The sequence below is a fragment of the Coregonus lavaretus genome, assembly GCF_964263955.1.
Source record: "Coregonus lavaretus genome assembly, chromosome: 29".
In the NCBI taxonomy this organism is placed as follows: domain Eukaryota; kingdom Metazoa; phylum Chordata; class Actinopteri; order Salmoniformes; family Salmonidae; genus Coregonus; species Coregonus lavaretus.
Window position 1 is genome coordinate 8,440,912 of NC_140016.1, and position 22,411 is coordinate 8,463,322.

General features: G+C 47.8%; 1 protein-coding gene across 1 annotated transcript in view; it reads left to right on the top strand.

Annotated features, from left to right (window-relative positions):
• LOC311104647 (glutamate receptor 1-like) overlaps positions 1-22,411 on the top strand; it is a gene marked incomplete at both ends in the record, with an annotated part of 152,495 nt that overhangs the window by 39,323 nt on the left and 90,761 nt on the right. The window contains 2 exons of the mRNA XM_084146500.1: positions 12,341-12,580; positions 18,646-18,830. Coding sequence (XP_084002626.1) covers positions 12,341-12,580; positions 18,646-18,830 — 425 coding nt within the window. The remainder of the gene's footprint in view (positions 1-12,340; positions 12,581-18,645; positions 18,831-22,411) is intronic.

Consider the following 22,411-nt stretch of genomic DNA (forward strand, 5'->3'; position numbering starts at 1 on the left):
TGTTCTCTTTACTCTGTGGTATTATACTCCACTGTTCTCTTTACTCTGTGGTATCATATTCCACTGTTCTCTTTACTCTGTGGTATCATACTCCACTGTTCTCTTTACTCTGTGGTATTATACTCCACTGTTCTCTTTACTCTGTGGTATAATACTCCACTGTTGTCTTTACTCTGTGGTATAATACTCCACTGTTCACTTTACTCTGTGGTATAATACTCCACTGTTGTCTTTACTCTGTGGTATAATACTCCACTGTTCACTGCTAGGGGAGAGAACTGTGCTGTTATGTTCCACTGTTCCTCTGGTTCTATGGTATAATACAGTATTCTCACTGTTCCTCTGGTTCTATGGTATAAACAGTAGTTCCCACTGCTCTGTACTCCGTACTGTAGGATTCTATGGTAATCAACTCCATTGAGACAGATGATCCTCCATCAGCATGCCTCACCAAACATGAGATGAAAGACCTTGTGGGGTATGGAACTATCCTCAGGAAGGAGAGCTCAGAATGGGGGCACAGGGAGGAGAGGTACTGGATGGCCATACTGGGAGGGACGGAAGAGAGTTGGGACGAGAGGAGAGGGACAGGGAAAGGAGAAGAGAGGAGGTGAGAGGAGAGCAGAGCAGAGCAGAGGAGAGCAGAGGAGAGGAGAGCAGAGCAGATGAGAGCAGAGGAGAGGTAAGGAGAGGGAGAGCAGAGCAGAGGAGAGGCAAGGTGGGGAGTGGGGTGGGGTGGATGATTGAGGGGTGAAGGAGAGGAGATGAAAGCAAAGGTGGAAAAATGAGAGGAGAGGAGCGTGCCAGAGTGGACAGATAGACAGACTCTGAGTCTCTGACCCCTCCTGTCATCCTAGATAGACAGATGTTAAGGGTCTTTAGTAACTGTGGGTCTCTGAGTCTCTGACCCCTCCTGTCATCCTAGATAGACAGATGTTAAGGGTCTTTAGTAACTGTGGGTCTCTGAGTCTCTGACCCCTCCTGTCATCCCAGATAGACAGATGTTAAGGGTCTTTAGTAACTGTGGGTCTCTGAGTATCTGACCCCTCCTGTTATCCCAGATAGACAGATGTTAAGGGTCTTTAGTAACTGTGGGTCTCTGAGTCTCTGACCCCTCCTGTCATCCTAGATAGACAGATGTTAAGGGTCTTTAGTAACTGTGGGTCTCTGAGTCTCTGACCCCTCCTGTCATCCTAGATAAACAGATGTTAAGGGTATTTAGTAACCGTGGGTCTCTGAGTCTCTGACCCCTCCTGTCATCCCAGATAGACAGATGTTAAGGGTATTTAGTAACTGTGGGTCTCTGAGTATCTGACCCCTCCTGTTATCCCAGATAGACAGATGTTAAGGGTCTTTAGTAACTGTGGGTCTCTGAGTCTCTGACCCCTCCTGTCATCCTAGATAGACAGATGTTAAGGGTCTTTAGTAACTGTGCGTCTCTGAGTCTCTGACCCCTCCTGTCATCCTAGATAGACAGATGTTAAGGGTCTTTAGTAACTGGGGTTTCTGAGTCTCTGACCCCTCCTGTCATCCTAGATAGACAGATGTTAAGGGTCTTTAGTAACTCTGGGTCTCTGAGTCTCTGACCCCTCCTGTCATCCCAGATAGACAGATGTTAAGGGTCTTTAGTAACTGTGGGTCTCGGAGTCTCTGACCCCTCCTGTCATCCTAGATAGACAGATGTTAAGTGTCTTTAGTAACTGTGGGTCTCTGAGTCTCTGACCCCTCCTGTCATCCTAGATAGACAGATGTTAAGGGTCTTTAGTAACTGTGGGTCTCTGAGTCTCTGACCCCTCCTGTCATCCTAGATAGACAGATGTTAAGGGTCTTTAGTAACTGTGGGTCTCTGAGTCTCTGACCCCTCCTGTCATCCTAGATAGACAGATGTTAAGGGTCTTTAGTAACTCTGTGGGTCTCTGAGTCTCTGACCCCTCCTGTCATCCCAGATAGACAGATGTTAAGGGTCTTTAGTAACTGTGGGTCTCTGAGTCTCTGACCCCTCCTGTCATCCCATATAGACAGATGTTAAGGGTCTTTAGTAACTGTGGGTCTCTGAGTCTCTGACCCCTCTTGTCATCCTAGATAGACAGATGTTAAGGGTCTTTAGTAACCGTGGGTCTCTGAGTCTCTGACCCCTCCTGTCATCCTAGATAGACAGATGTTAAGGGTCTTTAGTAACTGTGGGTCTCTGAGTCTCTGACCCCTCCTGTCATCCTAGATAGACAGATGTTAAGGGTCTTTAGTAACTGTGGGTCTCTGAGTCTCTGACCCCTCCTGTCATCCTAGATAGACAGATGTTAAGGGTCTTTAGTAACTGTGGGTCTCTGAGTCTCTGACCCCTCCTGTCATCCTAGATAGACAGATGTTAAGGGTCTTTAGTAACTGTGGGTCTCTGAGTCTCTGACCCCTCCTGTCATCCTAGATAGACAGATGTTAAGGGTCTTTAGTAACTGTGGGTCTCTGAGTCTCTGACCCCTCCTGTCATCCTAGATAGACAGATGTTAAGGGTCTTTAGTAACTCTGTGGGTCTCTGAGTCTCTGACCCCTCCTGTCATCCCAGATAGACAGATGTTAAGGGTCTTTAGTAACTGTGGGTCTCTGAGTCTCTGACCCCTCCTGTCATCCCATATAGACAGATGTTAAGGGTCATTAGTAACTGTGGGTCTCTGAGTCTCTGACCCCTCTTGTCATCCTAGATAGACAGATGTTAAGGGTCTTTAGTAACTGTGGGTCTCTGAGTCTCTGACCCCTCCTGTCATCCTAGATATACAGATGTTAAGGGTCTTTAGTAACTGTGGGTCTCTGAGTCTCTGACCCCTCCTGTCATCCCATATAGACAGATGTTAAGGGTCTTTAGTAACTGTGGGTCTCTGAGTCTCTGACCCCTCCTGTCATCCTAGATAGACAGATGTTAAGGGTCTTTAGTAACTGTGAGTCTCTGAGTCTCTGACCCCTCCTGTCATCCTAGATAGACAGATGTTAAGGGTCTTTAGTAACTGTGGGTCTCTGAGTCTCTGACCCCTCCTGTCATCCTAGATAGACAGATGTTAAGGGTCTTTAGTAACTGTGGGTCTCTGAGTCTCTGACCCCTCCTGTCATCCTAGATAGACAGATGTTAAGGGTCTTTAGTAACTGTGGGTCTCTGAGTCTCTGACCCCTCCTGTCATCCTCCACCCAGAGTTACACTAACAGGACAGACACACAACCAGGGCCTGCTCTGACACTTAGCAGTGTTTTCCCTGTCAAAAGAACACTGGGAGGAGAAGGGTTTGGTACTGTACTGGTCCTGCTGTCTCTAAGGGTTTGGTACTGTACTGGTGCTGCTGTCTCTAAGGGTTTGGTACTGTACTGGTGCTGCTGTCTCTACGGGTTTGGTACTGTACTGGTCCTGCTGTCTCTAAGGGTTTGGTACTGTACTGGTGCTGCTGTCTCTAAGGGTTTGGTACTGTACTGGTCCTGCTGTCACTAAGGATTTGGTACTGTACTGATGCTGCTGTCTCTAAGGGTTTGGTACTGTACTGGTGCTGCTGTCTCTACGGGTTTGGTACTGTACTGGTGCTGCTGTCTCTAAGGGTTTGGTACTGTTCTGGTCCTGCTGTCTCTAAGGGTTTGGTACTGTACTGGTGCTGCTGTCTCTAAGGGTTTGGTACTGTTCTGGTCCTGCTGTCTCTAAGGGTTTGGTACTGTACTGGTGCTGCTGTCTCTAAGGGTTTGGTACTGTACTGGTCCTGCTGTCTCTAAGGGTTTGGTCCTGCTGTCTCTAAGGGTTTGGTACTGTACTGGTCCTGCTGTCTCTAAGGGTTTGGTCCTGTTGTCTCTAAGGGTTTGGTACTGTACTGGTGCTGCTGTCTCTAAGGGTTTGGTACTGTACTGGTGCTGCTGTCTCTAAGGGTTTGGTACTGTACTGGTGCTGCTGTCTCTACGGGTTTGGTACTGTACTGGTCCTGCTGTCTCTAAGGGTTTGGTACTGTACTGGTGCTGCTGTCTCTAAGGGTTTGGTACTGTACTGGTCCTGCTGTCACTAAGGATTTGGTACTGTACTGATGCTGCTGTCTCTAAGGGTTTGGTACTGTACTGGTGCTGCTGTCTCTACGGGTTTGGTACTGTACTGGTGCCGCTGTCTCTAAGGGTTTGGTACTGTACTGGTCCTGCTGTCTCTAAGGGTTTGGTACTGTACTGGTGCTGCTGTCTCTAAGGGTTTGGTACTGTACTGGTGCTGCTGTCTCTAAGGGTTTGGTACTGTACTGGTCCTGCTGTCTCTAAGGGTTTGGTCCTGCTGTCTCTAAGGGTTTGGTACTGTACTGGTCCTGCTGTCTCTAAGGGTTTGGTCCTGTTGTCTCTAAGGGTTTGGTACTGTACTGGTGCTGTTGTCTCTAAGGGTTTGGTACTGTACTGGTCCTGCTGTCTCTAAGGGTTTGGTACTGTACTGGTCCTGCTGTCTCTAAGGGTTTGGTACTGTACTGGTCCTGCTGTCTCTAAGGGTTTGGTACTGTACTGGTCCTGCTGTCTCTAAGGGTTTGGTACTGTACTGATGCTGCTGTCTCTAAGGGTTTGGTACTGTACTGGTGCTGCTGTCTCTACGGGTTTGGTACTGTACTGGTCCCGCTGTCTCTAAGGGTTTGGTACTGTACTGGTGCTGCTGTCTCTAAGGGTTTGGTACTGTACTGGTCCTGCTGTCTCTAAGGATTTGGTACTGTATTGATCCTGCTGTCTCTAAGGGTTTGGTACTGTACTGGTCCTGCTGTCTCTAAGGGTTTGGTACTGTACTGGTCCTGCTGTCTCTAAGGGTTTGGTACTGTACTGGTCCTGCTGTCTCTAAGGGTTTGGTACTGTACTGGTGCTGCTGTTTCTAAGGGTTTGGTACTGTACTGGTGCTGCTGTCTCTAAGGGTTTGGTACTGTACTGGTCCTGCTGTCTCTAAGGGTTTGGTACCGTACTGGTCCTGCTGTCTCTAAGGGTTTGGTACCATACTGGTCCTGCTGTCTCTAAGGGTTTGGTACTGTACTGGTCCTGCTGTCTCTATGGGTTTGGTACTGTACTGGTTCTGCTGTCTCTAAGGGTTTGGTACTGTACTGGTGCTGCTGTCTCTAAGGGTTTGGTCCTGCTGTCTCTAAGGGTTTGGTACTGTACTGGTCCTGTTGTCTGTAAGGGTTTGGTACTGTACTGGTCCTGCTGTCTCTAAGGGTTTGGTACTGTACTGGTCCTGCTGTCTCTAAGGGTTTGGTCCTGTTGTCTCTAACGGTTTGGTACTGTACTGGTCCTGCTGTCTCTAAGGGTTTGGTACTGTACTGGTCCTGCTGTCTCTCAGGGTTTGGTACTGTACTGGTCCTGCTGTCTCTAAGGGTTTGGTACTGTACTGGTGCTGCTGTCTCTACGGGTTTGGTACTGTACTGGTCCTGCTGTCTCTAAGGGTTTGGTACTGTACTGGTGCTGCTGTCTCTAAGGGTTTGGTACTGTACTGGTCCTGCTGTCACTAAGGATTTGGTACTGTACTGATGCTGCTGTCTCTAAGGGTTTGGTACTGTACTGGTGCTGCTGTCTCTACGGGTTTGGTACTGTACTGGTGCTGCTGTCTCTAAGGGTTTGGTACTGTACTGGTCCTGCTGTCTCTAAGGGTTTGGTACTGTACTGGTGCTGCTGTCTCTAAGGGTTTGGTACTGTACTGGTCCTGCTGTCTCTAAGGGTTTGGTACTGTATTGGTCCTGCTGTCTCTAAGGGTTTGGTCCTGTTGTCTCTAATGGTTTGGTACTGTACTGGTCCTGCTGTCTCTAAGGGTTTGGTACTGTACTGGTCCTGCTGTCTCTAAGGGTTTGGTACTGTCCTGGTCCTGCTGTCTCTAAGGGTTTGGTACTGTACTGGTCCTGCTGTCTCTAAGGGTTTGGTACTGTACTGGTGCTGCTGTCTCTAAGGGTTTGGTACTGTACTGGTGCTGCTGTCTCTACGGGTTTGGTACTGTACTGGTCCTGCTGTCTCTAAGGGTTTGGTACTGTACTGGTGCTGCTGTCTCTAAGGGTTTGGTACTGTACTGGTCCTGCTGTCACTAAGGATTTGGTACTGTACTGATGCTGCTGTCTCTAAGGGTTTGGTACTGTACTGGTGCTGCTGTCTCTACGGGTTTGGTACTGTACTGGTGCTGCTGTCTCTAAGGGTTTGGTACTGTACTGGTCCTGCTGTCTCTAAGGGTTTGGTACTGTACTGGTGCTGCTGTCTCTAAGGGTTTGGTACTGTACTGGTCCTGCTGTCTCTAAGGGTTTGGTCCTGCTGTCTCTAAGGGTTTGGTACTGTACTGGTCCTGCTGTCTCTAAGGGTTTGGTCCTGTTGTCTCTAAGGGTTTGGTACTGTACTGGTGCTGCTGTCTCTAAGGGTTTGGTACTGTACTGGTGCTGCTGTCTCTAAGGGTTTGGTACTGTACTGGTGCTGCTGTCTCTACGGGTTTGGTACTGTACTGGTCCTGCTGTCTCTAAGGGTTTGGTACTGTACTGGTGCTGCTGTCTCTAAGGGTTTGGTACTGTACTGGTCCTGCTGTCACTAAGGATTTGGTACTGTACTGATGCTGCTGTCTCTAAGGGTTTGGTACTGTACTGGTGCTGCTGTCTCTACGGGTTTGGTACTGTACTGGTGCTGCTGTCTCTAAGGGTTTGGTACTGTACTGGTCCTGCTGTCTCTAAGGGTTTGGTACTGTACTGGTGCTGCTGTCTCTAAGGGTTTGGTACTGTACAGGTCCTGTTGTCTCTAAGGGTTTGGTACTGTACTGGTGCTGCTGTCTCTAAGGGTTTGGTACTGTACTGGTGCTGCTGTCTCTAAGGGTTTGGTACTGTACTGGTCCTGCTGTCTCTAAGGGTTTGGTCCTGCTGTCTCTAAGGGTTTGGTACTGTACTGGTCCTGCTGTCTCTAAGGGTTTGGTCCTGCTGTCTCTAAGGGTTTGGTACTGTACTGGTCCTGCTGTCTCTAAGGGTTTGGTCCTGTTGTCTCTAAGGGTTTGGTACTGTACTGGTGCTGCTGTCTCTAAGGGTTTGGTACTGTACTGGTGCTGCTGTCTCTAAGGGTTTGGTACTGTACTGGTGCTGCTGTCTCTACGGGTTTGGTACTGTACTGGTCCTGCTGTCTCTAAGGGTTTGGTACTGTACTGGTGCTGCTGTCTCTAAGGGTTTGGTACTGTACTGGTCCTGCTGTCACTAAGGATTTGGTACTGTACTGATGCTGCTGTCTCTAAGGGTTTGGTACTGTACTGGTGCTGCTGTCTCTACGGGTTTGGTACTGTACTGGTGCTGCTGTCTCTAAGGGTTTGGTACTGTACTGGTCCTGCTGTCTCTAAGGGTTTGGTACTGTACTGGTGCTGCTGTCTCTAAGGGTTTGGTACTGTACAGGTCCTGCTGTCTCTAAGGGTTTGGTACTGTACTGGTGCTGCTGTCTCTAAGGGTTTGGTACTGTACTGGTGCTGCTGTCTCTAAGGGTTTGGTACTGTACTGGTCCTGCTGTCTCTAAGGGTTTGGTCCTGCTGTCTCTAAGGGTTTGGTACTGTACTGGTCCTGCTGTCTCTAAGGGTTTGGTCCTGTTGTCTCTAAGGGTTTGGTACTGGACTGGTGCTGTTGTCTCTAAGGGTTTGGTACTGTACTGGTCCTGCTGTCTCTAAGGGTTTGGTACTGTACTGGTCCTGCTGTCTCTAAGGGTTTGGTACTGTACTGGTCCTGCTGTCTCTAAGGGTTTGGTACTGTACTGGTCCTGCTGTCTCTAAGGGTTTGGTACTGTACTGATGCTGCTGTCTCTAAGGGTTTGGTACTGTACTGGTGCTGCTGTCTCTACGGGTTTGGTACTGTACTGGTCCCGCTGTCTCTAAGGGTTTGGTACTGTACTGGTGCTGCTGTCTCTAAGGGTTTGGTACTGTACTGGTCCTGCTGTCTCTAAGGATTTGGTACTGTATTGATCCTGCTGTCTCTAAGGGTTTGGTACTGTACTGGTCCTGCTGTCTCTAAGGGTTTGGTACTGTACTGGTCCTGCTGTCTCTAAGGGTTTGGTACTGTACTGGTCCTGCTGTCTCTAAGGGTTTGGTACTGTACTGGTGCTGCTGTCTCTAAGGGTTTGGTACTGTACTGGTGCTGCTGTCTCTAAGGGTTTGGTACTGTACTGGTCCTGCTGTCTCTAAGGGTTTGGTACCGTACTGGTCCTGCTGTCTCTAAGGGTTTGGTACCATACTGGTCCTGCTGTCTCTAAGGGTTTGGTACTGTACTGGTCCTGCTGTCTCTATGGGTTTGGTACTGTACTGGTTCTGCTGTCTCTAAGGGTTTGGTACTGTACTGGTGCTGCTGTCTCTAAGGGTTTGGTCCTGCTGTCTCTAAGGGTTTGGTACTGTACTGGTCCTGTTGTCTGTAAGGGTTTGGTACTGTACTGGTCCTGCTGTCTCTAAGGGTTTGGTACTGTACTGGTCCTGCTGTCTCTAAGGGTTTGGTCCTGTTGTCTCTAACGGTTTGGTACTGTACTGGTCCTGCTGTCTCTAAGGGTTTGGTACTGTACTGGTCCTGCTGTCTCTCAGGGTTTGGTACTGTACTGGTCCTGCTGTCTCTCAGGGTTTGGTACTGTACTGGTCCTGCTGTCTCTAATGGTTTGGTACTGTACTGGTGCTGCTGTCTCTAAGGGTTTGGTACTGTACTGGTCCTGCTGTCTCTAAGGGTTTGGTACTGTACTGGTCCTGATGTCTCTAAGGGTTTGGTACTGTACTGGTCCTGCTGTCTCTAAGGGTTTGGTACTGTACTGGTCCTGCTGTCTCTAAGGGTTTGGTACTGTACTGGTCCTGCTGTCTCTAAGGGTCTGGTACTGTACTGGTGCTGCTGTCTCTAAGGGTTTGGTACTGTACTGGTGCTGCTGTCTCTAAGGGTTTGGTACTGTACTGGTGCTAATGTCTCTAAGGGTTTGGTACTGTACTGGTGCTGCTGTCTCTAAGGGTTTGGTACTGTACTGGTCCTGCTGTCTCTAAGGGTTTGGTACTGTATTGGTCCTGCTGTCTCTAAGGGTTTGGTCCTGTTGTCTCTAAGGGTTTGGTACTGTAGTGGTCCTGCTGTCTCTAAGGGTTTGGTACTGTACTGGTCCTGCTGTCTCTAAGGGTTTGGTACTGTCCTGGTCCTGCTGTCTCTAAGGGTTTGGTACTGTACTGGTCCTGCTGTCTCTAAGGGTTTGGTACTGTACTGGTCCTGCTGTCTCTAAGGGTTTGGTACTGTACTGGTCCTGCTGTCTCTAAGGGTTTGGTACTGTCCTGGTCCTGCTGTCTCTAAGGGTTTGGTACTGTACTGGTCCTGCTGTCTCTAAGGGTTTGGTACTGTATTGGTCCTGCTGTCTCTAAGGGTTTGGTCCTGTTGTCTCTAAGGGTTTGGTACTGTACTGGTCCTGCTGTCTCTAAGGGTTTGGTACTGTACTGGTCCTGCTGTCTCTAAGGGTTTGGTACTGTCCTGGTCCTGCTGTCTCTAAGGGTTTGGTACTGTACTGGTCCTGCTGTCTCTAAGGGTTTGGTACTGTACTGGTCCTGCTGTCTCTAAGGGTTTGGTACTGTACTGGTCCTGCTGTCTCTAAGGGTTTGGTACTGTACTGGTCCTGCTGTCTCTAAGGGTTTGGTACTGTACTGGTCCTGCTGTCTCTAAGGGTTTGGTACTGTACTGGTCCTGTTGTCTGTAAGGGTTTGGTACTGTACTGGTGCTGCTGTCTCTAAGTCCTATAACTGGAGCACTGATCATTTGGATATGGATTATTTATCATACCAGGGTATTAGGTCATCATGGCAGAAGAGTTTGAATGGTTTGATTTGTGAAATCATGGTTTCCATTGGCCTTGTGTTGAGGTGGGGGTGCAGTAATCTTGCCTTACAAAATGGCAGTAGAAACATGACATTTAAAAGAGAGTGGGAAATAATACCAGAGCATCACGTGTACTAGTGTACTTTTTCAATGTGTGACCATGGGAGTCGTCTGTTACAGTTTCTGAGTGGCGAGGTGCAAGTAGGCTAGTCTATTTCAGGGAGCGCTCTACGTAGGGTGAGTCACCATGCATTTGGACACACACAAACACACACACACACACACACAAACACAAACACACACAAACAAACACACACACAAACACACACACACACACACACACACACACACACACACACACGTGGCCTAGAGAATGCTGTTCTTTCTGCAGCGGGGCAGGCCTACTGGGCAGCGTCCATTTCCCTGCCTCGGCCCCTCCCCTCGCTCCCTCCCCTCGGCCCCTCTCCTCGCTGTAATCTGGCCCTGGGCTTTGAACAGGTTGAACAGGCTGGATACTCAATCTGTTGGGTGAATACAGAGAAACATGAGGCCTGGCCTACCCACAGACAAGACGTAGCAGAAAATAACCCAGCCCCAGACCAGACAAGGCCAGAGCAGCCCAGACCTGAGAGGGCAAAGATAGCATCACACTGCCAAAGCAGAGATAGCAGAGATAGAGATGTGTTGTAGCGAGGTGAAAAGAGAGGAAGAGGTAGATGTGTTGTCGTGAGGTGAAAAGAGAGGAAGAGATAGATGTGTTGTATTGAGGTGAAAAGAGAGGAAGAGATAGATGTGTTGTATTGAGGTGAAAAGAGAGGAAGAGATAGATGTGTTGTAGTGAGGTGAAAAGAGAGGAAGAGATAGAGACGTGTTGTAGTGAGGTGAAAAGAGAGGAAGAGATAGAGACGTGTTGTAGTGAGGTGAAAAGAGAGGAAGAGATAGAGATGTGTTGTAGTGAGGTGAAAAGAGAGGAAGAGATAGAGATGTGTTGTAGTGAGGTGAAAAGAGAGGAAGAGATAGAGATGTGTTGTAGTGAGGTGAAAAGAGAGGAAGAGATAGAGACGTGTTGTAGTGAGGTGAAAAGAGAGGAAGAGATAGAGACGTGTTGTAGTGAGGTGAAAAGAGAGGAAGAGATAGAGACGTGTTGTAGTGAGGTGAAAAGAGAGGAAGAGATAGAGATGTGTTGTAGTGAGGTGAAAAGAGAGGAAGAGATAGAGACGTGTTGTAGTGAGGTGAAAAGAGAGGAAGAGCGAAGAGGAAGGTAACAGGATCAAAACAGATGGAGGCCATTTTGGCTCAACGGGAGGCAGTGGTAGAGCGGGGGAGGAGACAGAGAAAGAGAATAAGGCAGCAGGGGAGCGAGAGAGAGTGTAGATGGACAAATAGAGAGCGAGAAAGTGAGAGACAGAGATAGAGAGAGATACAGAAGAGAGAGAAAGAGAGAGAGAGAGAGAGAGAGAGAGAGAGAGAGAGAGAGAGAGAGAGAGAGAGAGAGAGAGAGAGAGAGAGAGAGAGAGAGAGAGAGAGAGAGAGAGAGAGACAGAGAGAGAAAATAATGTGACATAGGGAATCATGAGTACTGCTGAAATGTCAGTGGAGCCCAGAGGATGCATTAATTAACCTCTCCTCACCTCATGTCCATTCTTCACCTCTCTTTTCTCATATTCCACCTCTCACAGTAGACAGAAAGCCCATCATGCTATCATGGTACTTACATTGTACAGTTACCCTAATCTGTGCAGAATGTATCTTGCAGTGTAACATTATGTTTTCAATCAACAGGTCTTCAAAATGTGAATCAAAATACGAGAAAGTCTAAAAATGTCATCTCTTTTCTCCCCCCCTCCTCTCTCTCCCTCTCTCCTTCATCTTCCTTCCCCCCCCCCCCCCTCTCCTTCCTCTTCTTCTCCCCCCTCCTCTCTCCCTCTCTCCTTCCTCTTTCTCTCCCCCCTCCTCTCTCCCTCTCTCCTTCATCTTCCCCCCTCTCCCTCTCTCCTTCCTCTTTCTCTCCCTCCTCCTCTCTCCCTCTCTCCTTCCTCTTCCTCCCCCCTCTCTCTCCCTCTCTCCTTCCTCTTCCTCTTCCCCCTCTCCCTCTCTCCTTCCTCTTCCTCCCCCTCTCTCTCCCTCTCTCCTTCCTCTTCCTCCCACTCTCTCTCCCTCTCTCCTTCCTCTTCCTCTCCCCCCTCCTCTCTCTCCCTCTCTCCTTCCTCTTCCTCTCCCCCCTCCTCTCTCTCCCTCTCTCCTTCCTCTTCCTCCCCACTTTCTCTCCCTCTCTCATTCATCTTCCTCTTCCCCCTCTCCCTCTCTCCTTCCTCTTCCTCCCCCCTCTCTCCCTCTCTCCTTCCTCTTCCTCTCCACCCTCTCTCTCCCTCTCTCTTACCTCTTCCCCTCCCCACTCCTCCCTCTCCCTCTCTCCTTCCTCTTCCTCTCCACCCTCTCTCTCCCTCTCTCCTTCCTCTTCCTCTTCCTCTCCCCCCTCCTCTCTCCTTCCTCTTCCTCCTCCCCTCCTCTCTCTCCCTCTCTCCTTCCTCTTCCTCTCCCACTCTCCTTCCCCCCAGTCTGTTCCCAGTTCTCTAAAGGTGTCTATGCCATCATCGGTCTCTATGACAGGAAGACAGTCAACATGCTGATGTCGTTCTGCGGGGCGCTGCACGTGTGTTTCGTCACGCCTTCCTTCCCCATCGAGACGGCCAACCAGTTTGTGATCCAGCTGAGACCCGAGCTACAGGACACTCTGGTGGGGGTCATAGACCACTATGGATGGACCAAGTTTGTCTACATGTACAGCTCCGACTCTGGTGAGTAGAGGGGTCAAAGGTCAAATGATTTATTCACTGAATAGTGTCTGCATGTGAATGAATAGCTATATTGGGTTGGCCTGGTTCTTCTTTCAACATAGTTTCTGGGACCATGCTGAAAAGGAAAATGTAAAGGGAAATATCAGTGCCAGCTCAGTAGAGTTCTGGTTTGCCCTATAGTGTGAAAAGGGCATATCAACATCATAATGATGCACAAATATAAGACATCACGGAACATATGCCATTTAGCAGAAACTTACAGTCATACGTGCATACTTTTTTGAATGTATGGGTTGTCCAGGGAATTGAACCGATTATCCTGGCATTGCAAGCGCCATGCTCTACCAACTGAGCTACAGAGGACCACGACATTACCATAAAGCACTACCACTGGCTGGTTTGTCAAGGTTGTCAAGGAGACCAAGTAACACAGTAGTGAAACAGAGTGATATTCAGTTCACTATCCAGGCTAATAGACAGGGGAGTTGCTGGAAGTTTGGTAGGATCGCTGGGTCACAGGGTATGACGTTCCAGGTGTGTGTTGGTAATAGCTTTAGAAATGGAACATGAGCCTGTAAAAGCTTCTCGCTAGAGAACGTTGGACGCACACACACACACACACACACACACACACACACACACACACACACACAAACACACAACACAACTCTCGCAGGTCATGTCTTGTGCATGACATCAGTCGTCATACCAACCACAGTTAGTCATTCACTGATTGCCATGGTGACAGTGGAGGGGTAAGGAGTAGCCATTGTGTCCTTTCACAATGAAAAGCCTTTTCAGCCACGGCTCTAGGAAGCACCTGCACATGGACAGACAACACACACAGACATATCGACCAGACACAGACTGAGGGAGGAAGAAGAGAGTCACAGTCTAGCTACACTCCCATGTGAGCAGGGACAGTCAACACACACAGACATATCGACCAGACACAGACTGAGGGAGGAAGAAGAGAGTCACAGTCTAGCTACACTCCCATGTGAGCAGGGACAGTCAACACACACAGACATATCGACCAGACACAGACTGAGGGAGGAAGAAGAGAGTCACAGTCTAGCTACACTCCCATGTGAGCAGGGACAGTCAACACACACACAGAAACACAGAAATAATGATATATCACACAAAGAGGAGGAGAGAGTTGAACGTCTCTCATTTCAATACACACTGCCATTGTCAGGGTATTTGAAAAGCATATAGCAGCAAGATCAAAGCCAACACATTTTAGCTGCTTTACTTTTCTGTCGATGAAAAAACACCCAGAGAAAGAATGATGCACCTGTCCACACCAGGTGTGATTTACCTCGGTCCCTACCTCCTCTCCTCCCCCTCTCCACCCTCCTCCTTCATCCCCCTCTCCCCTCCTCCCCTTCTCCCCTCCCGGTGCATCTGTAGCCAATCAGCTGTAGCCTACCCATAATGCCGTGCTATCTGTCCCAGGTGTTGTGTGTTTCAGAGCATAACTTTCAAGCTACACTAAACTCTATGCATACGCTGGCAGTGTGTGTGTGTGTGTGTGCGTGTGTGTGTATTTGTGAGGGTGTGCATGTGTGTGTGTGCATGCATGCGTGTCTCTTTGTGTGTGTGTGTGACTGCTGAATGATGTGACACTCTCTGAAATATAGCCAGATGAATGACCACTATGAGACCTTGATAAACTGTCCCTCTGTCAGCCTGTCTATAGTAGCCGTGATAGCTAGAGCGCCACGCATGTCCCAGTGATGTTTTTATCTCCCATGATCCCTTCAACGGCCAGTGAGGGACTGCAGGGCCATTAACCCTGCTGTTTGTGTGTTGTTGTGTGGGTTTGTGTGTGCGTGCGTGCGTATGTGTGTGTGTTTGTGTGTTTGAGCAAGGTCATTACCGCCCCGTGTAGTAATTGAGTGGTGGGATGGAGAGTTCTGGAATCCATATCACCATCCATATTGCCTCCTGTTGCCTGGATACTACTCTCCAGCTGCCTGTCCAAGGGGTTATTTTAAGCTTGTAAGAAAAATCTGTGTTTGTGCGGTTATAATGTAGGTGTGTTTGTGCGGGTATGGTGTGTGTGTGTGCTTGCGTGTGTGTGCGTGTGTGTGTGTGTGTGGTTATGTCGGGTGTGTGCCAGCGTGTCTTCAGGCCGTTGTAGATGGCACTTTGTTCCCTATCACAGGGTTAAATAGAGATATGCAGACAGGCAGCTTTGTCAGTGTAGATTATAGCAGTCTGTGTTTAGTCCCCAGGGGTCTCTGTCTCTTTGATATACTGATCCGAGATTCTCCATCCATTGGTATGTAGGGCTGGATGTGGATTAAAGTTGAATGCCTGAGGGAGAGATTTACGTACCCATACATTTATGTATACCCATACTTTCTGTGTGTTCATGCAGGTATTTCTTGTTGCTCAGATTTCAGCACCTTGACATTTAAAAAGCCTCTTTGTTTATTTCAAGCACATCATTTTTTAAAATCAAATATTTTTTTTTAGGGGGTAGATCAGCTTTAATATTTCAGATAGATTGTAATTTCCATCAATGTAATTGTCTGCATCACTTCCAATCCCCCATATGTTTTTTTTCTCGCAAATATATAGATATATATACATACATACACATATACATATACACATCATTCTTTATATTACCATCTTTCTACACAGCCCAAAAAGCTTTTATGGTCTAATACATTTAGAACTTCTCTTTATAAATATTACTTTTTGAAGTGCTTTAACTGGAGAGATGGGGTATGTCCCAAATGGCACCCTATATCCTAAAGTAGTGCATGATGAAGGGAATAGGGTGCTATTTGGGACGCACAAGAGTGAAAGCATTTTGTTGCCATTTTCTTACAGTCGCAGGGATTTTAATACTATTTTCTCCCCAGATAACACCTGTGTAGATGTGCTATTGAGCAACAGTCGTTAACTTCTAAAGTGTGTCTCTTTTTATTTTCAGAAGCCTGGAAACAGGTGAAAGAAATTTAAAGTCCATTAAAACCCTCGTAAACAATATTCACAAAATGGCCCTTCAAAAAAGTTCCTATTTTCTCACTCACTCACTCCCTCTCTCTCTCTCTCTCTCTCTCTCGCTCTCGCGCTCTCTCTCTCGCTCTCCCTGCTTTCTCTCCCTCCTCTCCTCTCTCTCTCTCCCCTCTCTCTCTCCCCTCTCTCTCTTGCTCTCTCTCTCTCTTTTGCTCTCCCTGCTCTCTCTCTCTCTCTCCCTCTCTCCCTCTCTCTCTCTCCCTCTCTCTCTCTCTCTCTCTCTCTCTCTCTCTCTCTCTCTCTCTCTCTCTCTCTCTCTCTCTCTCTCTCTCTCTCGCTCTCTCTCGCTCTCTCTCTCTTCTCCCATGTGTCGGTGCCTCCATGCCAGATTCCATCATTAGTTCTTATAAGGGCCAGTCACCTTTCACCATAACTCTGACTAGTTAGACAGCCAGCATCTATCACCTTTCACCATAACTCTGACTAGTTAGACAGCCAGCATCTATCACCTTTCACCATAACTCTGACTAGTTAGACAGCCAGCATCTATCACCTTTCACAATAACTCTGACTAGTTAGACAGCCAGGCATCTATCACCTTTCACAATAACTCTGACTAGTTAGACAGCCAGCATCTATCACCTTTCACCATAACTCTGACTAGTTAGACAGCCAGCATCTATCACCTTTCACCATAACTCTGACTAGTTAGACAGCCAGCATCTATCACCTTTCACCATAACTCTGACTAGTTAGACAGCCAGCATCTATCACCTTTCACCATAACTCTGACTAGTTAGACAGCCAGCATCTATCACCTTTCACCATAACTCTGACTAGTTAGACAGCCAGCATCTATCACCTTTCACTATAACTCTGACTAGTTAGAAAGCCAGCATCTATCACCTTTCACCATAACTCTGACTAGTTAGACAGCCAGGCGTCTATCACCTTTCACCATAACTCTGACTAGTTAGACAGCATCTATCACCTTTCACCATAACTCTGACTAGTTAGACAGCCAGCATCTATCACCTTTCACCATAACTCTGACTAGTTAGACAGCCAGGCATCTATCACCTTTCACCATAACTCTGACTAGTTAGACAGCCAGCATCTATCACCTTTCACCATAACTCTGACTAGTTAGACAGCCAGCATCTATCACCTTTCACCATAACTCTGACTAGTTAGACAGCCAGGCATCTATCACCTTTCACCATAACTCTGACTAGTTAGACAGCCAGCATCTATCACCTTTCACCATAACTCTGACTAGTTAGACAGCCAGCATCTATCACCTTTCACCATAACTCTGACTAGTTAGACAGCCAGCATCTATCACCTTTCACCATAACTCTGACTAGTTAGACAGCCAGCATCTATCACCTTTCACCATAACTCTGACTAGTTAGACAGCCAGCATCTATCACCTTTCACCATAACTCTGACTAGTTAGACAGCCAGGCATCTATCACCTTTCACCATAACTCTGACTAGTTAGACAGCCAGCATCTATCACCTTTCACCATAACTCTGACTAGTTAGACAGCCAGCATCTATCACCTTTCACCATAACTCTGACTAGTTAGACAGCCAGGCATCTATCACCTTTCACAATAACTCTCACAAGTTAGACACACACCAACAACCCTGTTGCAAATATGGCATGTGAAATATTTAAAGAGGGTCATATGTATGCATCAGACATCCTCACCAAGAACAGTGATTTCATACGGAATGCCATTTCTGATTATTCTCTCTAGTGTAGTTGTGACTGGCTGTGTGGAATACAGCTTAGCATATAATGTAATTGGTGTAATTCAGTATTTGGTTCAGTAATGACCACCGCTCTGCCGCTTGTAAAAGCTTTGTTTACTTGCTGGAACAACTGTCTCTCCCCTCCCAGGAGGATTGTGATTGGTCTAACATGATACTGTGTGTGTGTGTGTGTGTGTGTGTGTGTGTGTGGCTCCCACACTGTAAATCTGCAGCCATGATCGATGCGTTTCCTAATCGCCTCTTATTTCCTGTCCCTGTGTTTTCCCCCTTGATGCTCCCTGGCCTGGTTCCACATTATGCTTTAGATACTTTTAGCCTATGGCGACAGCTTAATGGAGTGGCCTGGGTGTAATTGGTGCCTCTGAGGGACTGTCTGTGTGCGTGTATGTCTGGGTGTGTGTCTGGGTGTGTGTCTGGGTGTGCATGTGTGTGCAGGTTCAGCCCTAGCCTTTTGGGGGCCCTAAGCGAGATTTGGTTGGGGGGCCCCCACATCTGGGCAAAACATGTTAGTGGCCCCCCTCTTGACGGCAGAGAGAAAAGTTTACAGTTAATTTTTACATTTTAGTCATTTAGCAGACACTCTTATCCAGAGCGACTTACAGCTAGTGAGTGCATACATTTTTCATACTGGCCCCCCGTGGGAAACGAAACCACAACCCTGGAGTTGCAAGCGCCATGTTCTACCAACTGAGTTACAGGAGGCCAGTATCACCTTTCCTGCAATTCTACACATGTTCATATGATATCTGAGTGAGAATTACGAACAAAATCAATGGGGACCCTCTGGAGGTCAGGTCCCCTGGAGGTCAGGACCCCCTGGAGGTCAGGGCCCTCTGGAGGTCAGGACCCCCTGGAGGTCAGGGCACTCTGGGGGTCAGGGCCCTCTGGAGGTCAGGGCCCTCTGGAGGTCAGAGCCCCTGGAGGTCAGGGCCCTCTGGAGGTCAGGACCCCCTGGAGGTCAGAGCCCTGGGCATGTGCACTGCGTGCCCGGTCAGTATTCGGCCATGATTATTCCAAGTTAAGATAGCTGGCTAGACTAATTTCCAATCTAAAAAATTTTAGCTGACATGGCTAATTGAGTAACTGTCAGCTAATTGAGTGAATGACATAACAAGAGAAAAACTGCTGATGAACAAACAAATTTCGAAATAGTACCTGGTGCATTCTACGATTCTTACTCTCAATAGTAAGCTGAGACCCCGTCTGAGTTCCTAAAAAAATTAATAGGGAATAGGATACCTTTTGGAACACAGCCATAGTTCACCTCTAGCCCCTGACCTCTGACCTTTGCCCCTGATGTGTAGGCCTGTCGGTGCTGCAGAAGGTCCTGGACACGGCTGCTGAGAGGAGCTGGCTGGTGACGTCTGTCAATGTAGAGACCATGACGGAGGCCTCATTCCTCAAGGTGTTCCAAGACCTGGACAAGAGGAAGGAGGGACAGATCATCATCGACTGTGAGACCGAAAGACTCACCTCCATCCTCAAAAAGGTAACAAGATAGAGAGACTCACCTCCATCCTCAAAAAGGTAACAAGATAGAGAGACTCACCTCCATCCTCAAAAAGGTAACAAGATAGAGAGACTCACCTCCATCCTGAAAAAGGTAACAAGATGGAGAGACTCACCTCCATCCTCAAAAAGGTAACAAGATAGAGAGACTCACCTCCATCCTCAAAAAGGTAACAAGATAGAGAGACTCACCTCCATCCTCAAAAAGGTAACAAGATAGAGAGACTCACCTCCATCCTCAAAAAGGTAACAAGATGGAGAGACTCACCTCCATCCTCAAAAAGGTAACAAGATAGAGAGACTCACCTCCATCCTCAAAAAGGTAACAAGATAGAGAGACTCACCTCCATCCTCAAAAAGATAACAAGATAGAGAGACTCACCTCCATCCTCAAAAAGGTAACAAGATGGAGAGACTCACCTCCATCCTCAAAAAGGTAACAAGATAGAGAGACTCACCTCCATCCTCAAAAAGGTAACGAGAGACTGAAAGACTCAAAAAATGGCAAGCAGTTGTCCATGATTCAGCTGCCATACATAAGCCAGAACTTTGCCAGATCTGGGTCAGCCAGAACTGGGCCACATAAAAATGCTGTGCGGATAAAAAAGTGGGCCTGATTTGTGCCATCGTAGTTTTGCTTTCTGTGAATTTAATTAAATCCGTACATTTGAGAAAGCGTTGTTCCTTTGCACATGAGACATGATTAACATGAATTCCCAGTGAAATAAATACCACATAGCAAAAGAGGGGACAGAGAGTAATACCAAGAGAGAGAAGTGAAGGGAAGAGAGGCAGGTTAACGTTTATTGTCATGAATCTTGCCCTGGAGGCAGAACTGAGCGTTTTTTTTATGGCAATGTTTATATCCCAGGACAAATTAGCTAGCAACAGCAAGCTAGCTAGCTAAATTGCCATAAATGTTTAATGCATTTCGACCTGTCCCCAAGTTAATATAGTTGGTTCATAGTTGGTTTTGATATTTCAACCTGCGTGTCCTGATCGTGTCTGCTGTGGGAGGAAAAAATCTACATGCGCGCGATGGCGCACGCTGACAGACACGCGCATGCGGTCTGGTCAACATGTTAGGTTAGGGTTTCAGATTTTATGACTTTGTAGTTGTGCCAGACTGTGACTACTTTGTAGAGCTGCCTCCAGGGCATGATTCCTGACAATAAGGGCCAACCTGTGGAAGAGAGGATCCTCCAAGGCAGCGGTCGTCCAGTGTAGGGTATTAGTCTCAGTGTATTAGAGACAGGAGATATAGGTATGGTTAGGTTGACATTTGGAGCTGCAGAGAAACACTTACTCCCCATGCTACTGCTGCCTGAGAAGGGTGTATCCTGGCATAGCAATTAATGACACACACACATTCACACACACACACACATATTCACACACACACAAAGGGATGCACTTAATGATACACGCACGCATGCACACACACACACACACACACGGATGCACTTAATGATACACGCACACACACACACACATGCACCACTCCACCATCCATTCCCCCACACTTATACGTCCTTCCCCCTCACACACACACATACAAACAGAACGAGCCGAGCCCTCTCTCCCCTCTCTCTCCTCCAGCTCTCGGCTTTAGCTGTGTGAGGGTGGTGTCTGGTGTGTGTGAGTGTTATTGATGACCTGGTGTCCACAGTTAAGGTTATTGAATCACTTCTCGCCAGTTTACAGCAGCTGAGCCACAGCACACAGACTCCATCCATCACAGAGATCTGCTCCCTCTATAGCAGCCTGTCTGTTACACACGCACAGGGACGCACACAGACACATGCATGTATGCAAATGTTAGCATGAACATCTCATTCCAAAATCACGCGCATTAATATGGTCCCCCCTTTGCTGCTATAACAGCCTCCACTCTTCTGGGAAGGCTTTCAACTAGATATTGGAACATTGCTGCTGGGACTTGCTTCCATTCAGCCGTAAGAGCATGAGGTCGGGCACTGATGTTGGGCGATTAGGCCTGGCTCGCAGTCGGCGTTTCAATTCATCCCAAAGGTGTTCGATGGGGGGCTCTGTGTAGGGCAGTCAAGTTCTTCCACACCGATCTCAACAAACCATTTCTGTATGGACCTCAATTTGTGCACGGGGGCATTGTCATGCTGAAACAGGAAAGGGCCTTCCCCAAACTGTTGCCACAAAGTTGGAAGCACAGAATCATCTAGAATGTCATTATATGTTGTAGCGTTAAGATTTCCCTTCACTGGAACTAAGGGGCCTAGCCCGAACCATGAAAAACAGCCCCAGACCATTATTCCTCCTCCGCCAAACTTTACAGTTGGGACTATGCATTTGGGCAGGTAGCGTTCTCCTGGCATCTGCCAAACCCAGATTTGTCCGTCGGACTGCCAGATGGTGAAGCGTGATTCATCACTACAGAGAATGCATTTCCACTGCTCCAGAGTCCAATGGCGGCGAGCTGTACACCACTCCAGCCGACGCTTGGCATTGCACATGGTGATCTTAGGCTTGTGTGCGGCTGCTCGTCCATGGAAACCCATTTCATGAAGCTCCCGTCGAACAGTTATTGTGCTGATGTTGCTTCCAGGTCCCGTTCTGTGAGCTTGTGTGGCCTACCATTTGGTGGCTGAGGCGTTGTTGCTCCTAGACGTTTCCACTTACAATAACAGCACTTACAGTTGACCTGGGCAGCTCTAGCAGGTCAGAAATTTGACAAACTGACTTGTTGGAAAGGTGGCATCTTATGACGGTGTAACGTTGAACATCACTGAGCTCTTCAGTAAGGCCATTCTACTGCCAATGTTTGTCTATGGAGATTGCATGGCTGTGTGCTCGATTTTATACACCTGTCAGCAACGGGTGTGGCTGAAATAGCCGAATACACTCATTTGAAGGGGTGTCCACATACTTTTGTATATATAGTGTAGGATAGAGTGGACCCACATTTGCTAACAGGACACACTACATTGGGCTCTGGTCACAATAGGGAACAGCGTTTGGGACGCATCCAAGGACTACAGAGATTTGAGTGTTTATCTGAAATCAGTTGGGGCCTCATGGAAACTAGGGTAGCACACTGTGCTTGTGTCTTCCCCAGTGTGACTGTATCTTGGCCGTCATCTTCCCCCAGTGTCTCTAGGCCACGTGCCTCTCCCGTGTTTTCCTTGCCGGAGGCTATGCTGCAGGACAGGCCTTGTGCTTGGGTCACCCTTAATAACTAATGCAACAGTCTGCCATGCTTTCCAGCCTGCTCCCAACACACACGTGGTAGACTCTCAGACGAAGGAGATATGTTGGGAATGTGTGAGGTCATGTAAAGTCCATGATCAGTTACAGAACCCCCACTCTATATGTAGCCTCAGATGTATAAACTGAGCAGTACATTACTATGAATCAAACCATTATCAGTTTATCTGTCCCTATCGAATTAACAACTACACAAATGGATTCATTCATAGAACTGTATCAATTTCCATTTTAGTCATTTAGCAGATGCTGTTATCCAAAGCGACTTCCAGTAGTGAGTGCATACATTTTTATACTGGTCCCCTATGTGAATCGAACCCA